Below are 21,711 nucleotides of genomic sequence, written 5' to 3'. Positions count from 1 at the left end.
GCGATAACAGCTGAGGGAAAGGTGGTGGGCGAGGGATGCAGATAAGACGAAGATGGTGGGTGAAGAATGAGGAGGTGCGACGGAGGGAGAGATGATAAAGGGTAGGGGAAAGGCGGAGGGAGGGAGAGGCGAGACATGATGGTGAGGAATGAGAGGGAGAGAGGAGGCAGCGCTGAGGGGAATGGTGATGCGAGCCGGGACAGGAGAGGCGCTCATTGTATTTGCAGAACCAAGATAAGGAAGCCGGCATGCCTCTCCTCACCTTCAGCTCCTTGGCGCGCTCCAGCTGCTCCTCGTAACACTTCATGGCGTTCGTGTAGTTGGCGAGGGACATGTGCACGGCGCCGAGGTGTCCATGGGCCTTACACTCCCCCTTGATATCACCCATTTCCTGCCGGATCGTCAACTCCTGCGGGACAAAATAGGGTCAAAGTTACGAATACAAAGAGCACTATTGCGTATCGTATCACATTCTCAGACACGAGGAGAAGAAACAAAAGTGAGTCCTATTCACCTAACGCTATCCAGGACCTATTTATCCTTCCCCTGACATCCTACGCTATCCTAAACTTACATATCCTTCACCTAACATCATATAGCTATCCTCTAATCACCTTCATTTGATCCTATACACTATTTTCCTTAACCGGACATCCTAGATATCCTGGCCTTATCCTCCTGACATCCAATGCTATCCTGAACTTACGTATCCTTAACCCTGAGATCCTACGCTATCCTTGACTTATCCTTCACATGACATCAAAGCTATCCTGGTCTTATCCTCCTGACATCCTATGCTATCCTGAACTTACGTGTCCATAACCTTGAGATCCTACGCTATCCTTGACTTATCCTACACCTGACGTCCTACCCTTACCTGCGTGTGATAGCCGAGGGCCTTATCGAAGCACTTCAGGAGTCGGTGAGCGAGGCCGAGAGCGCCGTAAGCCGAGGCCTCAAGCACCTTATCCCTTGACTGTTTGGCCAAGACGAGCTGCTTCTGGTAGACCTTCACCGCCTCGTCGTAGTTCTTCATCTTCATCAGCACGTCGCCGATGTTGCCCAGCGCCCGGAATTTGCCTTGGAGGTGCTTCATCATGTGTGCCAGGGCTGGTGGAGGAGATGGAGAGGTGTTAAAAGGACAACAAGGTGAAGAAAACGGAGAACAAAGCAAAGAAGAGCAAGGAAAAGGAGAACATCAACAGGAATAACAAGAACAAGAAGAACCAGAAGACGAAGCATAAAGCAAAGAACAAAAGGTGTTAAAAGAAGAACAAAGCGAAGAAAACGGAGAACAAAGCAAAGAAGAGCAAGGAAAAGGAGAACATCAACAGGAATAACAAGAACAAGAAGAACCAGAAGACGAAGCATAAAGCAAAGAACAAGAGGTGTTAAAAGGAATACAGGAAGAACAAGAGCCAGAAGAAAGGGAAGAACAAGGACAAAAAACAGAAAAAAAACAAGAACAAAGAACAAGAAGACGAAGACGAAGAAGAAAAAAAGAGGAGGAAATACCATATTGCTTAACATCTCTCTCCTTTCCTAACCTCCCATATCCTCCTCCTCTTCCTTCTCCTCCTCTCCCCACTAACCCTCCTTCCTTAAACCCTACAAAAGCGCCTCCTACGACCATCCTACGACCTCCCACGACCCTCTTAGGACCCCCTGCCGATACCTCCACCCACGGGCCCCACGAGGCGGCTAGTTCACACCTGTTATCTCGCCTCCAGTCTGCGGCTCTCGATGGGAAACCGCAAACCACGAGCCGAAGAGAGGAAAGGAAGGCGATGGAAAGTGTGTCGCATTTGAAGGAAGGGAGAGCTGATTTTTTATTATTTTTTTTTTTTAAAGGGTGGATGTTATTTTGTGGTTGTTGTTTTCTTAGTTCTTTTCTTCGTTTGAAATCGAATGTATATGTTTTAGTACGTTTTAATTGATTTGTTGTGTTTGTTTATTTGTTTTATTTTTTGAGGAGGGCTATATGTCATTTTTTTGCTATGAAAGTCTAAAATATTTGATTCTTGAGGGAGTTATAAATATATTCTTCCCTTCCCTTCCCTTCCCTTCCATTCCTCCCTTCCTCTATCTTGTGTAACTCCTCCGCACCCTTTCCTAGTATACCTCTCCTCTCACCATGTTCCTCCTCCTCCTCCTCCTCCTCCTCCTCCTCCTCCCTCCCTCCCTGACCGCACCACCTATCCTCCCCCCCTCCCCCTCCCCCCCAGAGCTGACCCCCCACGGCCGGGTAAAAACAACCGCTGTCTCACAAGAATTCCGCAGTGGGAGTCGCGGCATTGTTCCTCCTCCTCTTGGTGACAGATGGAGCAGTCAGAGGCGCTTCCTAATATTTATGGGGTCAGCTCTTGCCTCCTCCGTACGATATGACCTTCCGCGGGGGCCTAGCAGGGGGTGGGGGTAGAGCGTTCCGGAATGGCTAGCTAGGAGGGGGGAGGAAAAGGAGGACTAAAAGGAAGGGTAGGGGAGTTAAGGAAAAGGATCTTGGTGGTATGCTTTGCTTGAGGCTTCTTGAGGTTTAGTAAAAGTACGAAAAGAAGCAATTGTAGAAGATTGCTAAAGAACGAAAGAAAAGAAGAGGCTAGGAATGGTAGAAAGAGGAGAAGGGGAGGTTGAGGACATTGGTGGAATGTTTAGGTGGAAGTTGGTGGAGGATTTGCTAAGGGACGAAGAGAAGAAAATCCAAAGTTGAAGAGGGTAAAGAAGGAAGAGGATGGATGCTAAAGGATGTTGGAAGGACTAGAGGGAAAGGCTTAAGGAGTGAAAGAAGAAGGGGGAGAAGATAGATTGGTTAAAAGGCTAGAAAGTTACCTGTGAGGACGAAAGGTTGAGAGAATGAGAGTTAGAGAGATAAGCTTAAAGGAGTCTCGTACTTATGGAATGTAGGTGGTGAGAGAGAGAGAGAGAGAGGGGTGCATAAAAAAACAGGAGACAGACAGAAGGGGTCACCGTGGACAATGGTGAGGCTGGTCCAGCGGCTATCACGTCGGAGATCACACCCAGGATGCTTTTTTTATACTCTCTCTCTCTCTCTCTCTCTCTCTCTCTCTCTCTCTCTCTCTCTCTCTCTCTCTCTCTCTCTCTCTCTCTCTCTCTCTCTCTCTCTCTCTCTCTGGCTCTGGCTCTGGCTCTCTCTCTCTCACTCACCCAGGAAGTATTTTTGGCACTCTAGCGCGGTCTCAGAGTTCCCCAGTGCCAGGTGTGCCAATCCCAGGTTGCAGTAGGCTCGCCCCATCGACTTTCTGTCCTGGAGGTCCTTCGCCAGCGCCAGGTCTTGGTCGTAGTAGCGGATGGCCTCCTGGGGGGCGAGATGGGTGGATGAGGGTCAGTGATGGGTGGTGGTGAGGAGCGGGAGATACAGCACAGGATGGTATTTAGATTGGCGAGGTATGTTGGCTAGCTGGGGTAATGTTGGTCAAGTTGGGGAAGGTCTGGCTGCTGGGGAAGGTTCCGGGATATCGAACTAACTGAATGACTGGCTGAGTTGACTGATTCAATTGGAAGAGGCATTGGGTAGAAGCACTTATGGCTGATCAACTGACTGACTGGGTGTATGAGACTTTGGGATGAAAAATTGACTGATTTAGCTGAAAGAGGTTTTGGGTAGAAGCAGTAACTGGGGGATTAACTGACTGGCTGACCATAAGAGGCTGTGAGTAGGACTGATTGATTGACTGACTGACCTTGAAGTTGCCGAGGCAGTAGTGGGCGTAGCCGAGAAAGTGGCACGCCCGCGCCTCGCCCTCGGTGTCGTGCAGCTCCTGGGACAGCATGAGGTACTGCTCGTAGTAGGGCACCGCCTGCGCGAACTCCCCCCGCGAGGAGTGGCAGTTCCCGAGGTTGAGGAGCGCGCACGCCTCGCCCGCCGTGTCCTTCAGCTCGCGCGCGATGTTGAGGTGGGAGTGGTAGTGCAGCAGCGCCATCTCGTGCATGCCCAGCGCCTGGTACGCCACCGCCAGGTTGCCGTGCGTGGACGCCTCGCTCATGCGGTCGTTCACCTCCTTGCTGATGGTCAGCTCCTGCTTGTGGTACTTGATGGCCTGCTCGTAGTAGCCCATCGCGGAGTAGGCGTTGCCGATGTTGCCGTAGGCGCGGCCCATCCCTGCGCGGTCCTGCAGCAGCCGCGCGATGTTGAGGTGAGCCTGGTGCAGCTTGAGCGCCGCGTCGTGGTGGCCCATCAGCTGGTACACGATGCCCAGGTTGGAGCAGGCGCGGCCCTCCGCCACCTTGTCCTTGGTGCTGAGGGCCATGTCCAGCTGCTTCTCGTGCCACCGCTGCGCCTGCCCGTAGTCGCTCATGCAGCGCGCCGCGTGCCCGAGCCCCGCGTACGCCCGCGCCTCGATGGTCCGGTCGCCCAGGTCCTGTGCGATCCGCAGCACATGGTTGTGGAAGGCGATGGCCTGGTCGAAGTTCCGCTTGTAGTGGTGGCTGGAGCCGAGGTTGCTGTACGCGCGCGCCTCCTCCACCTTGTTGTTGAGGTGCTTGGCGATGCGCAGGTGTTCCATGTGGCAGTCCACAGCGCTGTCGAAGTCGCCCATGGCCAGGTACACCGCGCCCACGTTGCCGATCTCCCGCGCCTCCTGCAGCTTGTCGCCCATCTGCTTGACCAGCTGCACGCACTGCTTGTGGGAGGCCAGCGCGTTGGGGTAGTCACCGATAGCCGTGTAGACGTGACCTGCCGATACGAGGAGAAAGGTTAGGCGGGAAGGCAAGTCAGGGAGGTGAGAGAGAGAGAGAGGGAGAGAGAGAGGGAGAGGGAGAGAGGGGGAGGAGGGGGGAGAAAGAGACTTGCATGAGGTATAAGTGTAGTGACGAGCTGAGCGCCGCCAGAGGAGTGACTCAAATAAAAAGAAGTGGACCAAGATGTTCGCCTTGATGGGATGTCGTCAGGAGGTGCGTCGGGCTGCCAGGAGCTAATGTGTTCCCTCCCCTCCCCCGTTCCTCTCCCTCCTCCTCCTCCTCCTCCTCCTCCTCTTTCTGGCGTACCCTCCTGTCTTCTTTAATAAATCCAATATCCATTTTCCTGACAACGGTGGGAATTCCTGTGGTGGTAGTGGTGGTTGTAAATGTGTTGGTGGTGGTGGATGGATACAGAAAGACAAAGAAAGAAAAAAAGAAAAACGAAGGTATTGTGAAACGCCTGATCATATTTCTTAACTTTTCCTCTTCCCATTTTTCTTCCTCATGTGCTTGTGTTGAGGTAAATGGTTTTGTTGTTATTGTCTGCCTGTTCCATCATCCCAGACAGCGGGTGTGGGCGTACGGGAGTCGGGTGGTGGCGCCGTTTCGCTTCTGTGTGTGATTTTTACGTGTCTCCAATCTCGCTTTGGTATCGTTTCGCGTGGAATAGCAAAAAAAAAATGATGACGATGATGATAATGATAGCAAGGATGACTGACTTTAGTATTACACAGAAAACTTATCAATAGTCGTTTCGTAGGGCAAGACAGTAGTAGTAGTAGTAGTAGTAGTAGTAGAAGTAGCAGAAGTAGCAATAGCAAGAACGTTATGATTAGCAAGAGAGATACAGTAGTAGTAGTAGTAGTAGTAGTAGTAGTAGTAGTAGTAGTAGCAGTAGTCGCAGTAGTAGCAGCAGCAGGAGCAGAATCAGTAGAAGTAGCGATAGCAGCAAAAGCAGGGACATAAGTATAAGCAGAATAGCACAGTAGTCGTAGCAGTAGTAGAAGGAACAGTAGTCTTTAGTCACTGGCAGGAGGAAGGAATGAGGGTCGTTGGGGGTCGTCTTCGTGGTCGTCCCCGGGGTGGTGGTGGTGGCGGTGACAGGCTGTATATTAATGCCATTTATGCCCTGACACTATCTCGCGACGCATCTCTCCCTGATTTGCACTTGGGGGAAAATGCCGAGTCACCCCTTAATGAGTGCCTGCCCATCCTCCACCCCCCTTCCCCCCTTCCCCCCCTCCTCCTCCTCTTCATGTGGGCAATTATTCCTGAGCGACCACTTTGTGTACAGTATGATTAGTCCTCTTTTTTTCTTTCCTTTTCTTTTTTCTTTTTCTTTCTTTTCTTCGTGTCCTTTGAGTTCTGGTTCTGTGGTGAGGTTTTTATTTTCAACGTGTTTTTTTTTATATTGTCAAGAGTATTTTTTTTTTTTGGGGGGGAGGGATAGTTTTTTCCTGTCTCTTCCTTCTTATCACAATTTCTGTTCGTTTTCTTTCATTTTTTCCGTTGTCATTTTTCGGATTTTTATATATATATTTTTCGTGTGTTCTCGGTAACTAATTTCTATTGTCTGACTTTTCTCGGGTTGTTTTGCCTTTTTTTTCTATCTCTTTATCCTTGCTAGTGTTTTGCGATCCTTTTATGTCTTCGTGTATTTTAAAGTCTAGAGGTCGGTTGCGAGATTTTTACTTTCCCGACTACAAACTGAACTTACTCCATCGCCTGCCTTTTTTTTTTTTTTTTTTACTCCTCTTTGCTTTCTTCTTCCTCATCATTATCCATTCCATGTTCGTCCCTCCTCCATTTTCTATTACTTCCTGTACTGGTTTTCTTTTGTATTTTATGTATTTTCTCCAATATCTGACTTTCATATTTTTCAGTTAGTCTTTTTAGCTTCTCTCTCTCCTCCTTCTATATTATCCATTTCGTCCTTCCTCCATTTTTTGCTTGTACTGGTTTTCTTCTCGATTTTAAGCATTTTCTGTATTTTTTACGTATTTTCCTTTTTATCATTCATTTTTTTCACTTCGTCTTTTTAGCTTCTCTTTCTCATCCTTCTATATTATCCATTTCGCCTTCATCCCTCCTCCATTTTTTGCTTGTACTGGTTTTCTTCTCTATTTTAAGTATTTTCTGTATTTTTATGTATTTTATTTATTATCATTCATTTTTTTCTCTTGGTTCCTCTTTCTTCTCCTTCTCCATTATCTATTCTGCCTTCGTCTTTCCTTTATTTTTTTCTGTACTGGTTTTCTCGCGTATTTTTATGTATTTTATTTATCATTCATTTTTTTCTCTTAGTTCCTCTTTCTTCTCCTTCTCCATTATCTATTCTGCCTTCGTCTTTCCTTTATTTTTTTCTGTACTGGTTTTCTCGTGTATTTTATCGGCTACTCTCCTTTCCCTGTCGCCTCATTACCATGGTGAATAAACATGCATACTACACACGTCCGCTTCGGCAATATTCAAATAATAAAAGTAAGATACAGCGAACATTAATCTGATTTATCGGTGGTTGCGTCCCCCGCCAACACACTTCATTGATAAGACTTTGGTTCTCTTCTTTTTTCATCTCGTTAGCATATGTAATACGTTAAACTCTCTCGCTCTCTCTCCCACTCTCTTACTCTCTTGCATGTGGCACTGGATTTTATTTACTTCATTCGCATTTACTCAGCACAATAGCTATAAGAACTTAGATTTATATACAGTTAGCATTGATAGTACATTAAACTCTCTCTTTCTTTCTTCCTCTTGCATGTAGTACTGGATTCTACTTCGCTCTCAATTATTAACCCCGGTAGCCATGAGTACTTTGGGTTTTGTTTTTTTCCACATCGAGTATTGGCCTTGATATAAGTTCGGCTCGGAGAGGAATTTGACAACAGATATTCTTATGGCGAGGAAGAGCAAGATACTGGACTTCGTGGGTCTTATCTCGCGTAACACGGAGACCTAATAGATTTAAGAATGACCGACTGTAGAAGAAGACAAGCAACGATCACATTTACAAATACAAATGGAAAGGGATTAGGCAGCATATATTCTAGCGACGACTGAGACCAAGAGAATGAACAAGACTTGGACAGGTTTTATCATGTGTAGAACTGATAATAATAGATGGACGGACAACTTTCCAAAAACGAATAGAGAATGAAAAGTAAACATACCCATAAACAAACAAAACCACCCAGTCCCCCTCACCCCTCACCCCCCATTTACCCCTTCACAAAAAATCACACGCAATCCAACCAGCAAAAACGAGGAGCGGGAGGAGACGGAGAGGCGGCGGCGGCATCGACAACCCTTTTCGGCCCTTTCCGCGCGCCAAGTCCACGTGTATACAAGAGACGGTTATCACTCGCGCGGATGACTTCCCCGCAGGTATTCCAGGTGACCCGCTGCCCCAGGTAGAGTTAGAGCCTCGAAACTCAGCCTCGTATTCCCAGACTTGACGGCAACTGAACTTAAACCAATATGAAGAAAGAACTGTCTAAATGCACACAGGATACAATTTCCAGCATCATTATCCCCATTTTTTTTTTACTTATTATTCTGTTTGTATTTCATAATATGTCCGATAATCATTTTTGAACAACTCTATAACAAGGAAACTTTAACCAATGTGAAAACTAAATCTAAAACAAACGCAATATACAGTTTCCATTACCAATATACTTTAATCTTTGCTCATTCTCCTAGTTTTAATTCATAATATGGCTGACAACTATTTTTGAGCAACTTCTAGAACAGCAAAACTTAAAATAATATGAAAAACTATCAAAAACTCACTCAATTCACAGTTTCTATCGCCCATTCTCTCTTGCTTTCACTAATTTCCCTATCTGTGCTTCGTAATATGTATGTATGTAATTTGAGCAACTCTAGAGCAGCAAAACTTGAACTAATACGAAAAATTATCAAAAACATACTCAATATACAATTTCCAGCCTTCATTCTCTCTCTCGTTCGCTCATTATCAGCCACATCGTTCAGAAAATAGCCGATACTTTTTGGGCCAACGGTACAGCCTCGTCTCGCCCCCTCGTCGCGGCCTACCTCCAGCAGCCAGCCTTCCGTGTGAGATTCAAGGGACACAACACCACACTAATAACCCTTTCTCCCCGCCCCAGGCACTCCGCCGTACGGTTAGGGCCAAGACACGCCTCGTCTACTCCTTCTTTATTCCCCTTCTTCTTCCCTCTTCTTCCCTCTTCACTCATGTCTTTCCTCCCTCTCTTTGGTTCTCCTCCTATGTTTCGTAGACCTGCCTTATCTCTTCCCTTATTCCCCTCCCCTTTCTTTTCTTATTCCATTTTCCTTCATTTCTCCCATTCGTGTCTCCTTTTTGCTTCTCTCATTTTTTTTTTCGTTTATTAATCTTCTTCCCATTTTATTATCTCTTCTTCTAGCTTCTCCATTCGCTTCTTTTCCTCCTCTCGTCGTTTCTTTCTCTATTCCTCTTCTCTTCCTATTCTCCTTTTCCATCTCTCTATTTCGCCTCTCTTCTTCCCTCCTCTCCTTCCTGTTCCTCTTTCCTCCCTCTTATATATCCTCCTCTCCCTACATATCCCTTCAGAACCCCTCTACTTTTCTCCCTCTTCACTCTCCCTTACTTCCCATACCTTCTTTGCTTCCCTCTCTCCCTTCCCCGTATCCCCGTCACGTCCTCCTTACCCCGCCCCTCCCCAGCAGCTGCCCGTGTCCCCGTGTCCTCCCGTGTTCCCTGTTGTGTAGGTCTAGCATAGTAAGGGGTCCATGTCATCGCCAGTCTCGCCCGATAAAGAAAACGACAACCTCTTAACGCGTGGTTGGTGATAGCGATGGGGTGGAATAGGGGAGGGTTTGTATACAGTTATTTCAGGGGGGACTATAGGAAAGGTGGGAAGAGGTGGCTGAGAGAGGAGAAAGAGAGGAGAGATGCTGGGAGAGAAAGAGAATGGAGGTAAAACAGAAAGAAAATGGGAAAAGATGAATATAGTGAAACGATAACTGATTATTTAAATTCATAAGATGTTTTCACACTTCCAAAATCTCAAGTAATTCTTTTTCTTCCATTTTTCCTCTCCCTTTTTCTTTAATTTTTCCTTCTTCCTACATCATCCTCTCTCAATTATCCTCTATTCTTATGCTTAAATTATTTTATCTGTAATATTGAAAGCGATGAATTATAGGCAAGGTTATTGGGTGAAAAGAAAGAATGGAAGGAGGGAAGGATAGAAGGAAAGAAGGAAAGAAGGAAGGAAGGAAAGTCTCATACCACCCTAACCTACTAACAAGAGATATGGAGAGAGGGAAAGAGAGGGAAGGAAGGGAGAGAAGAAGGAAGGAAAGAGCGTCACATACCACCCTAACCTGCTAACAAGAGAGAGGGAGGAGGGAGAGGGAAGGGAGAGAAGGGAGAGAGGGATGATGGAGAGACGCTATTGGGTGATAATTAAGCGTGAATGACTAGTGATCTGGTTCCCCGATACACCACCTGGAAATAAGCCGATCCTAAGGCGTACGTAAGGCGCAGGTATTGGTAAAGGATCGGACCCCCTTTAGCCAGCCTCCCTTCTCTCTCTCTCCTTTTCTCTCACTCTCTCTCCTCTCTCCTTCATGTGCGTCCCCTTTCTCCTCCTCCTTTTATTTTTTCCTTTCTTTTTTCTTTCCTTCTACTGCTTGTATCTTTTTCTATTCTCTCTCTCTCTCTCTTTTCCATATTTTTTTTTCTTTTCTGTCATCCTTCCTTTTTTTACTTCATTTTCTTGTCTCTTCTCCATCTTCTTTCTCCCCTTTTCTTCCTCTTTTCTTCCCTTCTTTCATTATTCTTTCCACTGTTTGTTTCCTCTTCAATTCTTTCTCTCTCGTTTCCCTGTTTTTCTTTAATGCATTCTCCTTCTTTTCTTACTACGCTTTCTCGTCTATTCTCCATCCTCTCCCTCCTCCTCTTCCTCCTCTTCATCTTCATCATCATCCTCTTCCTCCTCCTCCTTCTCCTCCTTCACTATCTCCTATTCCCATTACCTCTCGTACACAGGTAGGTAAGCACAGCCCCTCACCTGCCCTAACTTACACCTGTCCCGCGCACCTGTTACCTGCGTTACCCGGGGAGGACATTACCCCTCGCCTGGGTACACCTGCGACTTGACCACCTCTACCCCTTCCCCTCATCCCCTAGTCCTGATGTATGTTACGGGGGGGAGGATTTCGTGTAATAGAGTCGAGTGGTCTTATTAGGGCAGGTGTGTTGTCCTCTCAGGTGGAGCGCTTTAGACTCGCGTGTTGAGGATATGAGAGGAATTTGTCCTGGTACTACTATATTGCCTCTTCTACTTCTCTTCTTTCCTTCTCCTTTTCTTTATCTCTCCTCCTCCTCCTCCTCCTCCTCCGCCTCCTCGTATTACGGAAGGAAGGAAGGTTGGTTGGTCTCGCTGTATGTGTGTGTGTGTGGGTGGGTGTGTTTGTGTTTATAGTGAAACGTATCCTTTCTTTGTTTCAGGAAGGGAGCAAAGTGTGTGAGGATCGTGGAGAGGTATTCGACCCGACCCGTGACGCGCTCAGATCCGAAACAGCCTCAGTCCACCCGTCACCAGCTGTCCACACTAAACCCTACAAGACCTCCACGTGGGGCATCAAAACCCATATACTTGCATCTATACGTAATCACCAAGACCCTAGACGCTGATGTGGCAACCCCTATCGCGCCGTATGACCACTGGAGTTGCGGCGCCATGAGAATAATAGCCTAGTAACCCCTATCGCTTCCCATCGCGGATTCGTCGTGTGGAGGGAGGTAAGTGCTGTTTCGCTCGCTCGCTCGTTCGCTCTTTCGCGGCGGGATGGATGTTACCGCAAGAAAATGTCTCCGTACAAGTATTAGCGAGTGATTTGAAGAGTAAAGATATGAAGAGGAGGCGGTAGCAGGATGATCATGCGGAGATATATGAAGACTTTAACAGTGGACATCATCATCATCAGATCACGAGGTCAACAGAAGCTCAACTCTCCTTAAAAATCAAGACTCCCAAGAAAGTCATTACATCATCTAGGTTAGTGTTTCGAGGTTAATGTAGATTTGATTACTGGTTTATATATTGGAATTACTTTAGTTTTAGAAGTGGCAAGAGTACAGGGTTAAATAGAGGTTCAAATAGAGGTGGAAATCATGAGTTTATTTGAGTTATGATTGAAAGGTTGTTAAAGAATGACGTCTCGTAGAAATAGTACTTAATCTAGCCTCGCCCTACCTCCCATGTATCTACAGTAGCTTATTCCTTATTTAAAACCTTCATTAATAACTCCATCGTCTTTTTCCACATTCATACTCTTATTCAATATCAAACTGTCTCATCTCCAAACGTTTTTTCTTGCTGTATATGTTTGTCTACGTTTTGTCACATATTTACATAAGTTAACCACAAAAAACACATTTTCTATCATATTTAACCTTGAGTGTCCTCCCCTTCTGATCGCCCGCTGTCCCCCAGTTCTCCAGTGACCAGTCAGGATGGCGTGTTGGGGTGTGCGTGTGAGTGATTGCCGGAAGCGAGGAAACGGAGCCGAGGACGGGGACGCAAGGGACGACGATGACAGGTAAGTTAATTAGTTTTGTTATTGAGTTACTGTTACCTGTGTGGCGTTGTGCAGTTTGTTAAGGTAAGGGTGGAAGTGCTTAGTTGAGGGTCACGTGTTGTTTTAATCTTATGTGCGTACCGTTTGGCTGGTAATTAAGTTCAGATAATGTTCAATTCTTTTTTTTTCTGTTGTGGGTGAGTCTCGGCAATTGGACCTCAGATATGCACGCTAGATGTTGTTTCGTGTTTTTTTTAATCTTTTTTAACCTCGTGTGTTTTCTTAATCTTATGTGCGTACCATTTGGCTGGTAATTAAGTCCAGATACGTTCTAATTCGGGTGTTGATGTTTTCTCCTCTTATGAATGATGATGTTGACGGGAGGTATTCTATCATTTTGTTGGACGTTTTCAATTCTTATTATTTTTTAGTGTAGGTGAATTTTGGTGATTGGACCTCAGATTTTTTTTTATCATAACAAAGGAGACGGCTCAAGGGCAACAAAAAGAGTGTAGAAAAAAAAGCCCGCTACTCACCGCTCCCACCACAGACAAAGGTAAAGATTGGCCAAAGAGAGGTCAATTTCGGGTGGAGATATGCACGTTAGATGTTTCGTTTTTTTATTTTTTATTTCAACCTCGTGTGTGTTTTCCGTAGTGTCAACAGCTCCTCCGTTTCTCTCTTTACCATCGTGTGTATTTCTCGTAAGGTGTTTCATATAATTATCAACGCGTATCTCCCAAACGACGTCGGTAGTCATCCTTCATTGGACCCCAGATATGCACGCTAGATGTTGTTTCATTTTCTTAATCAATTTTTAACCTCGTATGTGTTTTTCGTATAGTGTCAACAGTTCCTCGGTCTCTCTTTTTTACCATCGTGTGTATTTCTCGTAAGGTGTTTCATATAATTTTCAACGCGTATCTCCCAAACGAACAAGCGCCCAGTTCTGTAGGCTAGTAGTCATCCTTCATTGGACCCCAGATAAGCCCGTTAGAAGTTGTTTCGTTTTCTTATATATATTTTTTTAACCTCGTATGTGTTGTTCGTATAATGTCAACAGCTCCTCCGTTTCTCTCTTTACCATCGTGTGTATTTCTCGTAAAGTGTTTCATATAATTTTCAACGCGTAACTCCCAAACGAACAAGCGCCCAGTTCTGTAGGCTAGTAGTCATCCTTCATTGGACCCCAGATAAGCCCGTTAGAAGTTGTTTCGTTTTCTTATATATTTTTTTTTAACCTCGTATGTGTTGTTCGTATAATGTCAACAGCTCCTCGGTTTCTCTTTTACCATCGTGTGTGCTTTTCGTAAAGTGTTTCATATAATTATCTATGCGTAACTCCCATACGAACAAGCGCCCAGTTCTGTAGGCTAGTAATCATCCTTCATTGGACCCCAGATATGCACGTTAGATGTTGTTTCTTTTTCTTAGTCTTTTTTTTTAACCTCGTATGTGTTTTTCGTATAATGTCAACAGTTCCTCGGTTTCTCTTTTACCATCGTGTGTGCTTTTCGTAAAGTGTTTCATATAATTATCAACGCGTAACTCCCATACGAACAAGCGCCCAGTTCTGTAGGCCCCCAGATATGCACGTTAGATGTTGTTTCTTTTCTTTTTTAACCTCGTGTGTGTTTTTCGTAAGGTGTCAGCACTCAGCAGTTCCTCGGTTTCTCTCTTTACCATCGTGTGTGCTTCTCGTAAGATGCTTCATATAATTTTCAACGCGAAACTCCCAAACGAACAATCACCCAGTTCTGTAGGCCGGTAGTCATCCTTCATTTCAACCCTTCCTTGTGTGTCTTATGTAAGTTATCCTACCTCGCTTTTTTTTCTGTGGGTGTGTTCGTGCGTCAGTGTGGCCGCGGAGGCAAGTGTCTGGGAGGGTTGAGGGGTTGCACCGGGCTGACTTGTGCTGACCATTTCCCTTGCCACGGCTGAGAGTGTGGCTGACTGCTGAGGGGGGAGGTGGGGGGGGGGGGGGGAGCAGCGTTGCCAGATTATCGTATTCACCACATCGTCTTTATTACTTTTAAGCCTCAAACTCTCGTACCTACACAAATAACGATGGAAAATTGAAGTTATCGTTAAAACTCCTATTTATTGATGTTTGTTTGTTTGTTTTTGCATTCGTTATTGGTCAGAAGCTACGAAAATGCAATGCGATGAGTACGATAATTTGACAACGCTGGGGAGGAGGGAAAGGGGGGGAAGTAAGGGTAGGGAGGAAGGGGATAGGGAAGGGAGAACGAGGAGAATGGGGAAGGGAGAAGAGGGAGAGAGGAAGATGATGAAGTAAGGAGAGGAAGAAAGGGGATTGTAGTAGAGATGGAAAAGGGGGAAGGAAGAGGAAAGGGATAGGAAGTGAGGGGAGAGGAAGAGGATGTTCATAGGAGTGAGAAGGGGAAGGGATGGGAAGAAAGGAGGGGAAGGAAGGGGGATGAAAGGAGGGTAAGGAGAGGAAGGAGGAAGGAAATGGAGAAGTAAGAGGAGGGAGGGGATGGGGAGGGAATGGAAGGGAGAGGGGGGAGGAAGGGGGAGGTAAGATGGCCGACGCCCCTCCCTCGTGTCTCTCGCCTTCTAGAGCGGCGCGTGAAAACATGACAAGCGGAAAGGGTTATTTTTTTCTTTCTTGTTCTGGTGTGTGTGTGTGTGGGGGGGGGGGGAGAGTGTGTGGGGGAGAGAGGAGGAATGTGTGTGTGTGTGTGTGTGTGTGTGTGTGTCCCTCCGCGCACACACACACACACAGCAGCAGGGGCCGGCGGTGCGTCCTCTGCGTCCACACAAACACAGCCACAGCGATGCATGAATGGCCTGCAATCTGTCGCCCCATAAAGGTAGATGGGCTGGCGGACAGGTGAGGGGGGGGGGGGGGCGGAGAGGACGCATACACGGAGACAAAGGGGGCCACGCGAAAGGAGACGGACAAGACGGACGAGACGGACGCAAGAACCTCCGCAAAGAACAAACATGGATCCGGGAGTGTGGACAGTGATGCTAAAATGGGTCCGTTAACGAGGAACCTTCGATCTCGTGTAAAATAAAATAGTTTCCCTTTACTCATTCTCCTTTCCCTCGTTCTCCTTTTCCTTCTCCTCACCTCTCTCACCTGGAATCCACATCTCTGCTCTCTCAACCTCTAACGCCCAAGCCTCTCATCACAGTCTCATTTCTTAACATTACGTGTAAAAAAATAGTTTCCCTTTACTCATTCTCCTTTCCCTCGTTCTCCTTTTCCTTCTCCTCACCTCTCTCACCTGGAATCCACATCTCTGCTCTCTCAACCTCTAACGCCCAAGCCTCTCATCACAGTCTTATTTCTTAACGTTACTTCCTTTATAGTTTCTTTTTCAATGTATCGTTCTCTTACTTATTCTACTGCACTCATATCGCATCCCTTTTCCTGCCCTTTTCATAGTGTTCGCCTCTCTCTGCCTCCGCTATTCATCACCTGCTCTCTATCCTCTTAATCGCGTGTTCCTTGCCCCAATTTATCATCGCTGCCTTATAGACGCCGCCCCCGGGTATCTATGCACGCTGGGCCTCCTTTTCGTCAGCCTGGAATTTGTTGATTGTATCGCCTCATCTACCTGTGACTAAGAAGGGAGGAGGAGGAGGAGGCAGAAGGAAGATTTGGAGGTGGAGAATAAAAGGGGATGTATAGATGAGTTGTTAGAGGAGGAAGAGGAAGAGGAGACAAAAATTGATGTAGATGAAGAGGTAGAAAAAGAAGAGGAGGAGGAAAAGAAGGAGGAGGAAAAAGAAGAGGAAGCAGAAAGAACGAAGGGAATGTAGATGAGGAGGTAGAAGGAGGAGGAGGAGGAGGAGGAGGAGGGGGAGAAAGCATTAATGGGCGAGAACGTAACCAGGATAGGGTAGCTTTGTGTGTGTGTGTGTGTGTGTGTGTGTGTGGCAAGAGAGAGAAAGAGAAGAGGAGAGAGAGATAGGAGGTAGGTGATGGGGAAAGGGGGAAGGGGGAAGGGAGGGAAGGGGTCAGTCCGTACAGGCGGGTGACAAAGAATCCGTCATCCACAGAGAAGTAGGACCGGCTATTGTTCTGTGACTGGCATCCTCTTACCATAAAATATCTCCTCCTCCTCCTCCTCCTCCTCCATCTGTCTCTTTCTCTCTCTCCATCCTAGTCTTCATAGTGCTCGTCTCCTCACCTCCTCTTCTTTCTCCTCCTCTTTCTCCTCTTAGTTCTGTTCTCATAATTTCTCATTTTTGTATTTCTTTTATACGTGTTTTCTTATATATATTGTTTGTTTGTTTGTTTTCCTTTAGTCTTTTCCTTTATTCTGCTTTTATCTTCCTTCCTCTTTTTGCCTGTTCTTCCCTTCCTACACTCCTCCTCCTCCTTCTCCTCCTAATCTTCCTCGTCCTCTCCCTGCTTTTTCTTCACTTCTCGTCTCATATCTCTCTTTTACCTTTCCTTTCAAGCTATAATCGCTTTTCATCCGTGGCCTTTTCCTCTTTCTCTTTCGCCCTCTCTCCTTCCTTTCTTTATCCAACTCTTAGTATTTCTCCTCTAACTCATTACATTTCTCTCTTCTAACCTTCTCTATGATTCTCCTTCTCCTCTTCCTCTTCCCTTCCTCAATATGCCTCGCAATGGTGCAGACCCTTCCTATCCCCTTCATCTTGACCTCTAGTGCCCCGTGACCTGACCTCCGGGACAGTGACCTGCTGAGGGTAGCTTACAGGAGACACGCACCGCTGCCGTGTGTGTCAAAGGAACGTGGTCGGAGTGTTAAAGATGCATACCCCATACCACCCGGACCCCCCTTCGATCCCCGGCCACAGACACACACATGTACCCTTCCATACCCTTCCCCCTTCCTCCCCTACCCCCCCGTGAGGTCATCCAGTGACGGGGCGTGACCTGACGTGACCCCTTGGCTGATCGGCGGCGGTAACTCATTGTGTGGTAATTAATTTTCTGTTACGTGTCGAAGGGAGGGAACGAAAGCGATATATTTTTCAGGGCGGCCATTGGTCCAGGGATTAATAAGGGGCCGGTAGGGGTGGGGGGTGGGGGGAGGGTGGGTGCATAGGTAGTGATTGCAACAGGTAACGTAGATGGACAGGTAGATAGGTAGATGTGGAGAGAGAGAGAGAGAGAGAGAGAGAGAGAGAGAGAGAGAGAGAGAGAGAGAGAGAGAGAGAGAGGGTACACTTACGATTCGTCCTCTTCTTCTTCTTTTTCTTCTTCTTCTTCTTCCTCTACCTCCTCTTCTTCCTCCTCTACCTCCTCTTCCTTGTGTCTTTCTATACTCTTCATTGTCCTCTTTCTCCATTCCCTAGTACCTCTCCTCCTCCTCCTCCTCCTCCTCCTCCAAGCAAACACTTCAATGAGATAGTTATTTATGAAGAAAGCGATATATGTGTGTGTGTGTGTGTGTGTGTGTGTGTGTGTGTGTGTGTGTGTGTGTGTGTGTGTGTGTGTGTGTGTGTAATTGAAACATCCCCGAAATGGCATTAATAATATATGAAGGTGTAGGGGCGCCTCGCTATGGCCTCCCCGCTCGCTCCTTTTGGCGTAAGATATTCCATAAGAACTCAATCGCTGCCACCATCGCCGAATCACTGTCAGGGGAGAGAGGTATATAGGCATGTTGACTCCCCTCTTCTCCCCCTGTTCTACCTCTCTACCTCTCTACCCCCTCCTCCTCTTCCTTCTTCTCCTACTACATTTCATACTTCTACTCGTATTTCTTCATCTCCTTCCTCCTGTCTCTCCCCTCCTCTACCTCTCTCTACCTCCTCCTCCTCTTCTTTCTTCTCCTACTCCATTTCATTCTTCTACTCACATTTCCTTCTCTCCTTCCCCCTCTACCTACTCTACCTACTCCTCTTCCTCTTCCTCCTTCTCCTCCTCATCTTTCTCTATATTATTCTCCTATTTCCTCCTCTAAATGTCTCTCTAGTCTATTTTTTTTTTTGCTTTTTATCCAATCTGTCTCTCTCTCTTCTTCCTCCTCCTTCCTTTTCAAATCCCTTCTCTTCCTCCTTATATTTCTCTGCCTCCTCCCATCTTCTCTTCTGCTCCATACTTCTCTGCCTCCTCCTCCTTCTAGTCATCTTTCTCCTCTCTTCCTCTCTTCCCTTTCTCTCTCTCTACTCTTCCTCCTCTTTCTCCTACCTCCCTCCTCCCTTTTTCCTACACAAACTTCCCTCTCTCTTCATTCCTCTCTCCCTTCTTCCCTCCCTTAACACTGCTAGCTTCTTCTCTCTCCCTCCCTCCCTCCCTCCCTCATTTAGGCATCCGTGTCCTTCATATATCCCTTGTCTCCCTTTCTCCCTGTCTCCCCTTTTTGTCCAGGCTTAATCTCCCCTATCTCTTGTCTCCCTTTTTTTCTTTTTATCTCCCTCTTTTTTGTCTAATATATTTGCTAGAATAATTTTTTGGTGTTTTTTCCTTATAATATTTCACTTAGTAAGGTTGGGATATGTTTTTTTGTTTGTTTGTTTGTTTGTTTGTTTGTTCTTAGTTTTTTTTTTTTTTTTTTTTGTTATTTGGTTTTCTTTTTCTTCTTCCTCTTTATTTCCTTATTTTTTTCCCTCTTTACCTATCCTCATTCTCTTCTCTCTCTCTCTCTCTCTCTCTCTCTCTCTCTCTCTCTCTCTCTCTCTCTCTCTCTCTCTCTCTCTCTCTCTCTCTCTCTCTCTCTCTCGTTTACTTCATATTCTCTTATTTATTTATTATTCTCTTTTCCTGTTCTCTTTTTTTATCTCCCATTCTCTTTCTCTTCCTTTTATCCTCTTTATACAATTTATCTCTCTCTCTTCCTTTATCCTCCCATCGCATTCTCTCTTTCTCCCCTTTTCTTCTCTTTCTCTTCTTTGCATATTTCGTCTCTTTTCCTATTCTCCCTCTCTCATCTTCCTTCTCCTCCACCTCCTCTGCTCTCTCTCCTCCCTCACACACATGATATCCGCTGAGACAAGTCACTTAGAAGCTACAAGACCCATATTAACCATCCCACCTATCTACCTACCTACCTGCCTACCTACCCACCTAGCTACCCACCTGGCTACCTTACCTGTCTACTAATACGCCTAGCTTCTATCCCCTCGACCATCGCAACCAGTTCGACCAGATGCGTAGTCTACCAACATTCCTACTACTACTACTACTACTACTACTACTACTACTACTACTATCATCTGAGTGTTACGTTCACAAACATCATTCACAATTTCATTACCGGTATTGTCATTTTTTTTTTCTTCTTTCGTTTTTTAGCCTTGAGGTCTTTGCCGCTTCCCTCCTCCTCCTCCTCCTCCTCCTCCTCCTCCTCCTCCTCTTCCTCTTCCTCCTGTGACAGTGAGCGAGCTTCGTGTGCTGTTGATTCGGCTGATTGTGTGATGCAAATCCTAACCAATTATTACGTTCCCGCCCTCGCCCGAGACACTATTTTTTTTGTTGTTGTTGTTGTTGTTGATTCTGAGTCACCTCCATTTTTGTTAAGTTATTTTTGTGTTTTCTGATTTTTTTTTTTCCTGGATGGAGATGTGATTTTTTTCTCCTCATTTTTGTTTTTGTCTTTGTTTTATTTTGTTTTTGTTTTTTTCTATTTGTCTTTGTTTTCGTCATTTTTTATTTATTTTTTGCTATATTTTTCATTCCCTGCATGTGGGAAAGTGCATTTATTTCCTTTTCTCTCTTTTTTTTTTTGGTTTCTCAGTCAGGCGAAGTAAATTTTCTCCGTTTTTTTCTTTTCCCTTATTTTCGATTTATTTTTTGTCATATATCTCACCTCCTCCATCTGGCAAGGTCCACTTATTTCCTCTCATTTTCCTTTTTGTCTCTTAGTCAGTCACCTTCTCCTTTAATAGAAAACGGAGTAACATCCTTCCTTCAGTAAATTCATCCTGGTATATATAAACTCTCTACGCATCACCATCACCATCATCATCATCATCGGCCGCCCATTCGTCATTCTAAGCACGGGGGAGATTGGACACTAATGCGGCTATCTTCATCAGCACGCATGTGGATTTGTTTATCTGTTTTTACTCTTTTTAATTTTTGTTCGTGCAAGTTTCTGAAGCGTAAAATGGACTAAGCTTCTCTGCTCGCTTGATTTGTGGGTCTCTCGTTCGTGTCTCTCGTTCGTCTGTCTCTCTTTCTCTCTTTCGTTTGTGTTTCTCTCGTTCGTCTGTCTTTCTCTCATTCGTCTGTCTTTCTCTCTCGTTCGTCTGTCTTCTTTCTCTCGTATGTGTCTTTCTCTCGTTCGCCTGTCTTCCTCTCGTTCGTCTGTCTCTTTCTCTAGTTCGTCTGTCTTTCTCTCGTTCGTCTGTCTTTTTCTCTCGTTCGTCTGTCTTTTTCTCTCGTTCGTCTGTCTCTCTCTCGTTCGCCTGACTTTCTTACTGTTTGATTTCTAAGTCTCTCGTTCGTCTGTTTATGTGTGAGGGAGATGTTAAGTTAGGGATCATTTTTTACATTACATAATTTTTACTTTTCTTCTTTTTATTTAGCTCTTTTCTTACTCCTTTCTAGCATTCACAGACCTTTTTCTTTATCTCTCTCTTCCCACTCTCTTCATTTACTTCCTCTATTCGTCCTGTTTATTATCCTCCCTTCTATTCCTCTATTCTCTTCTTCTTCTGTTTTCTCTTTTTCTGTGTTATTTTATTTCTTCTATTAGCTAACGCGACGGATAATGAGCACCGAGGTCAGGTTGTATATAGTATACTTGTTGACTTCATTCCTGCACCAGGCCACCCTTGCTCAGGTGTGGCTCCCTGGCGCTTCCAAGGTGGGCTGCGAGTGCCTCATTGCCGGCATAAGAAAGTATAATGACGGAGAGACAAGATATGCTACTCCGCTGGGGACTGTCACACTTGTTAGAGGAGGGAGAGAAGGAGAAGGAGAGAGGGTAAGAAGGAGAGTCAGGAAGAGAGAAGGAAGGAGTTAGGGAGAGGAAAAAGGAGGGAAAGGAGGAGAAGGCGAGAGAGTGAGAAGGAGAATTAGGACACAAGAAGGGGGTTAGGGAGGGGAAGGACGAGAGAAGGAGGGGGTTAGGGGGAGAGAAGGAGGGGTTGGGGGTGGGAAAAGGAGGGAGAGGAGGTGATATTAAGAGTCAGTAGGAGAGAAGGAGGGGGTTAGGGGAGAGAAGAAGGGGTTGGGGGTGGAAAAAGCAGGGAGAGGAGGTGAGAAAGAGAGTCAGGAGAAGAGAAGAGGAGAAGGAGGGGAAGGAGGAGAGAAGGAGGGGGTTAGAGGGAGAGAAGGAGGGGTCGGGGGTGGGAGAGGGACAGGAGAGGGCATGGGTAGGTTGGGTTTAGCTTCTGTCATTCGTCATCATCATCCTAGACGGTATATCTAATGCAGTTTTCGGCGACGCATTACGCAGCATCCAGAGGGTCATGTATCTTTCCGTCACATCCCTCATCTCCCTCTCCCTTCCCCTCTCTGTCTCTCTTTTTTTCTCTTTTTCTTTTTTCTTTCTTTCG

General features: G+C 45.9%; 1 protein-coding gene across 3 annotated transcripts in view; it reads right to left on the bottom strand.

The window, feature by feature from the left end:
- LOC127008754 (tetratricopeptide repeat protein 28-like) overlaps positions 1–21,711 on the bottom strand; it is a 76,762-nt gene that overhangs the window by 8,728 nt on the left and 46,323 nt on the right. For all 3 annotated transcript variants that reach the window (XM_050881118.1, XM_050881120.1, XM_050881119.1), the window contains exons 5-8: positions 3,699–4,690; positions 3,163–3,313; positions 878–1,110; positions 263–409 (exon numbers count right to left, since the gene is read on the bottom strand). In XM_050881118.1, the coding sequence (XP_050737075.1) occupies positions 263–409; positions 878–1,110; positions 3,163–3,313; positions 3,699–4,690 (1,523 nt within the window). The remainder of the gene's footprint in view (positions 1–262; positions 410–877; positions 1,111–3,162; positions 3,314–3,698; positions 4,691–21,711) is intronic.

The sequence above is a fragment of the Eriocheir sinensis genome, chromosome 38 (assembly GCF_024679095.1).
Source record: "Eriocheir sinensis breed Jianghai 21 chromosome 38, ASM2467909v1, whole genome shotgun sequence".
NCBI classification, from domain to species: Eukaryota; Metazoa; Arthropoda; class Malacostraca; order Decapoda; family Varunidae; genus Eriocheir; species Eriocheir sinensis.
Note: the sequence above shows the minus strand (reverse complement) of the source record. Positions and strands in the feature narration are given on the sequence as shown.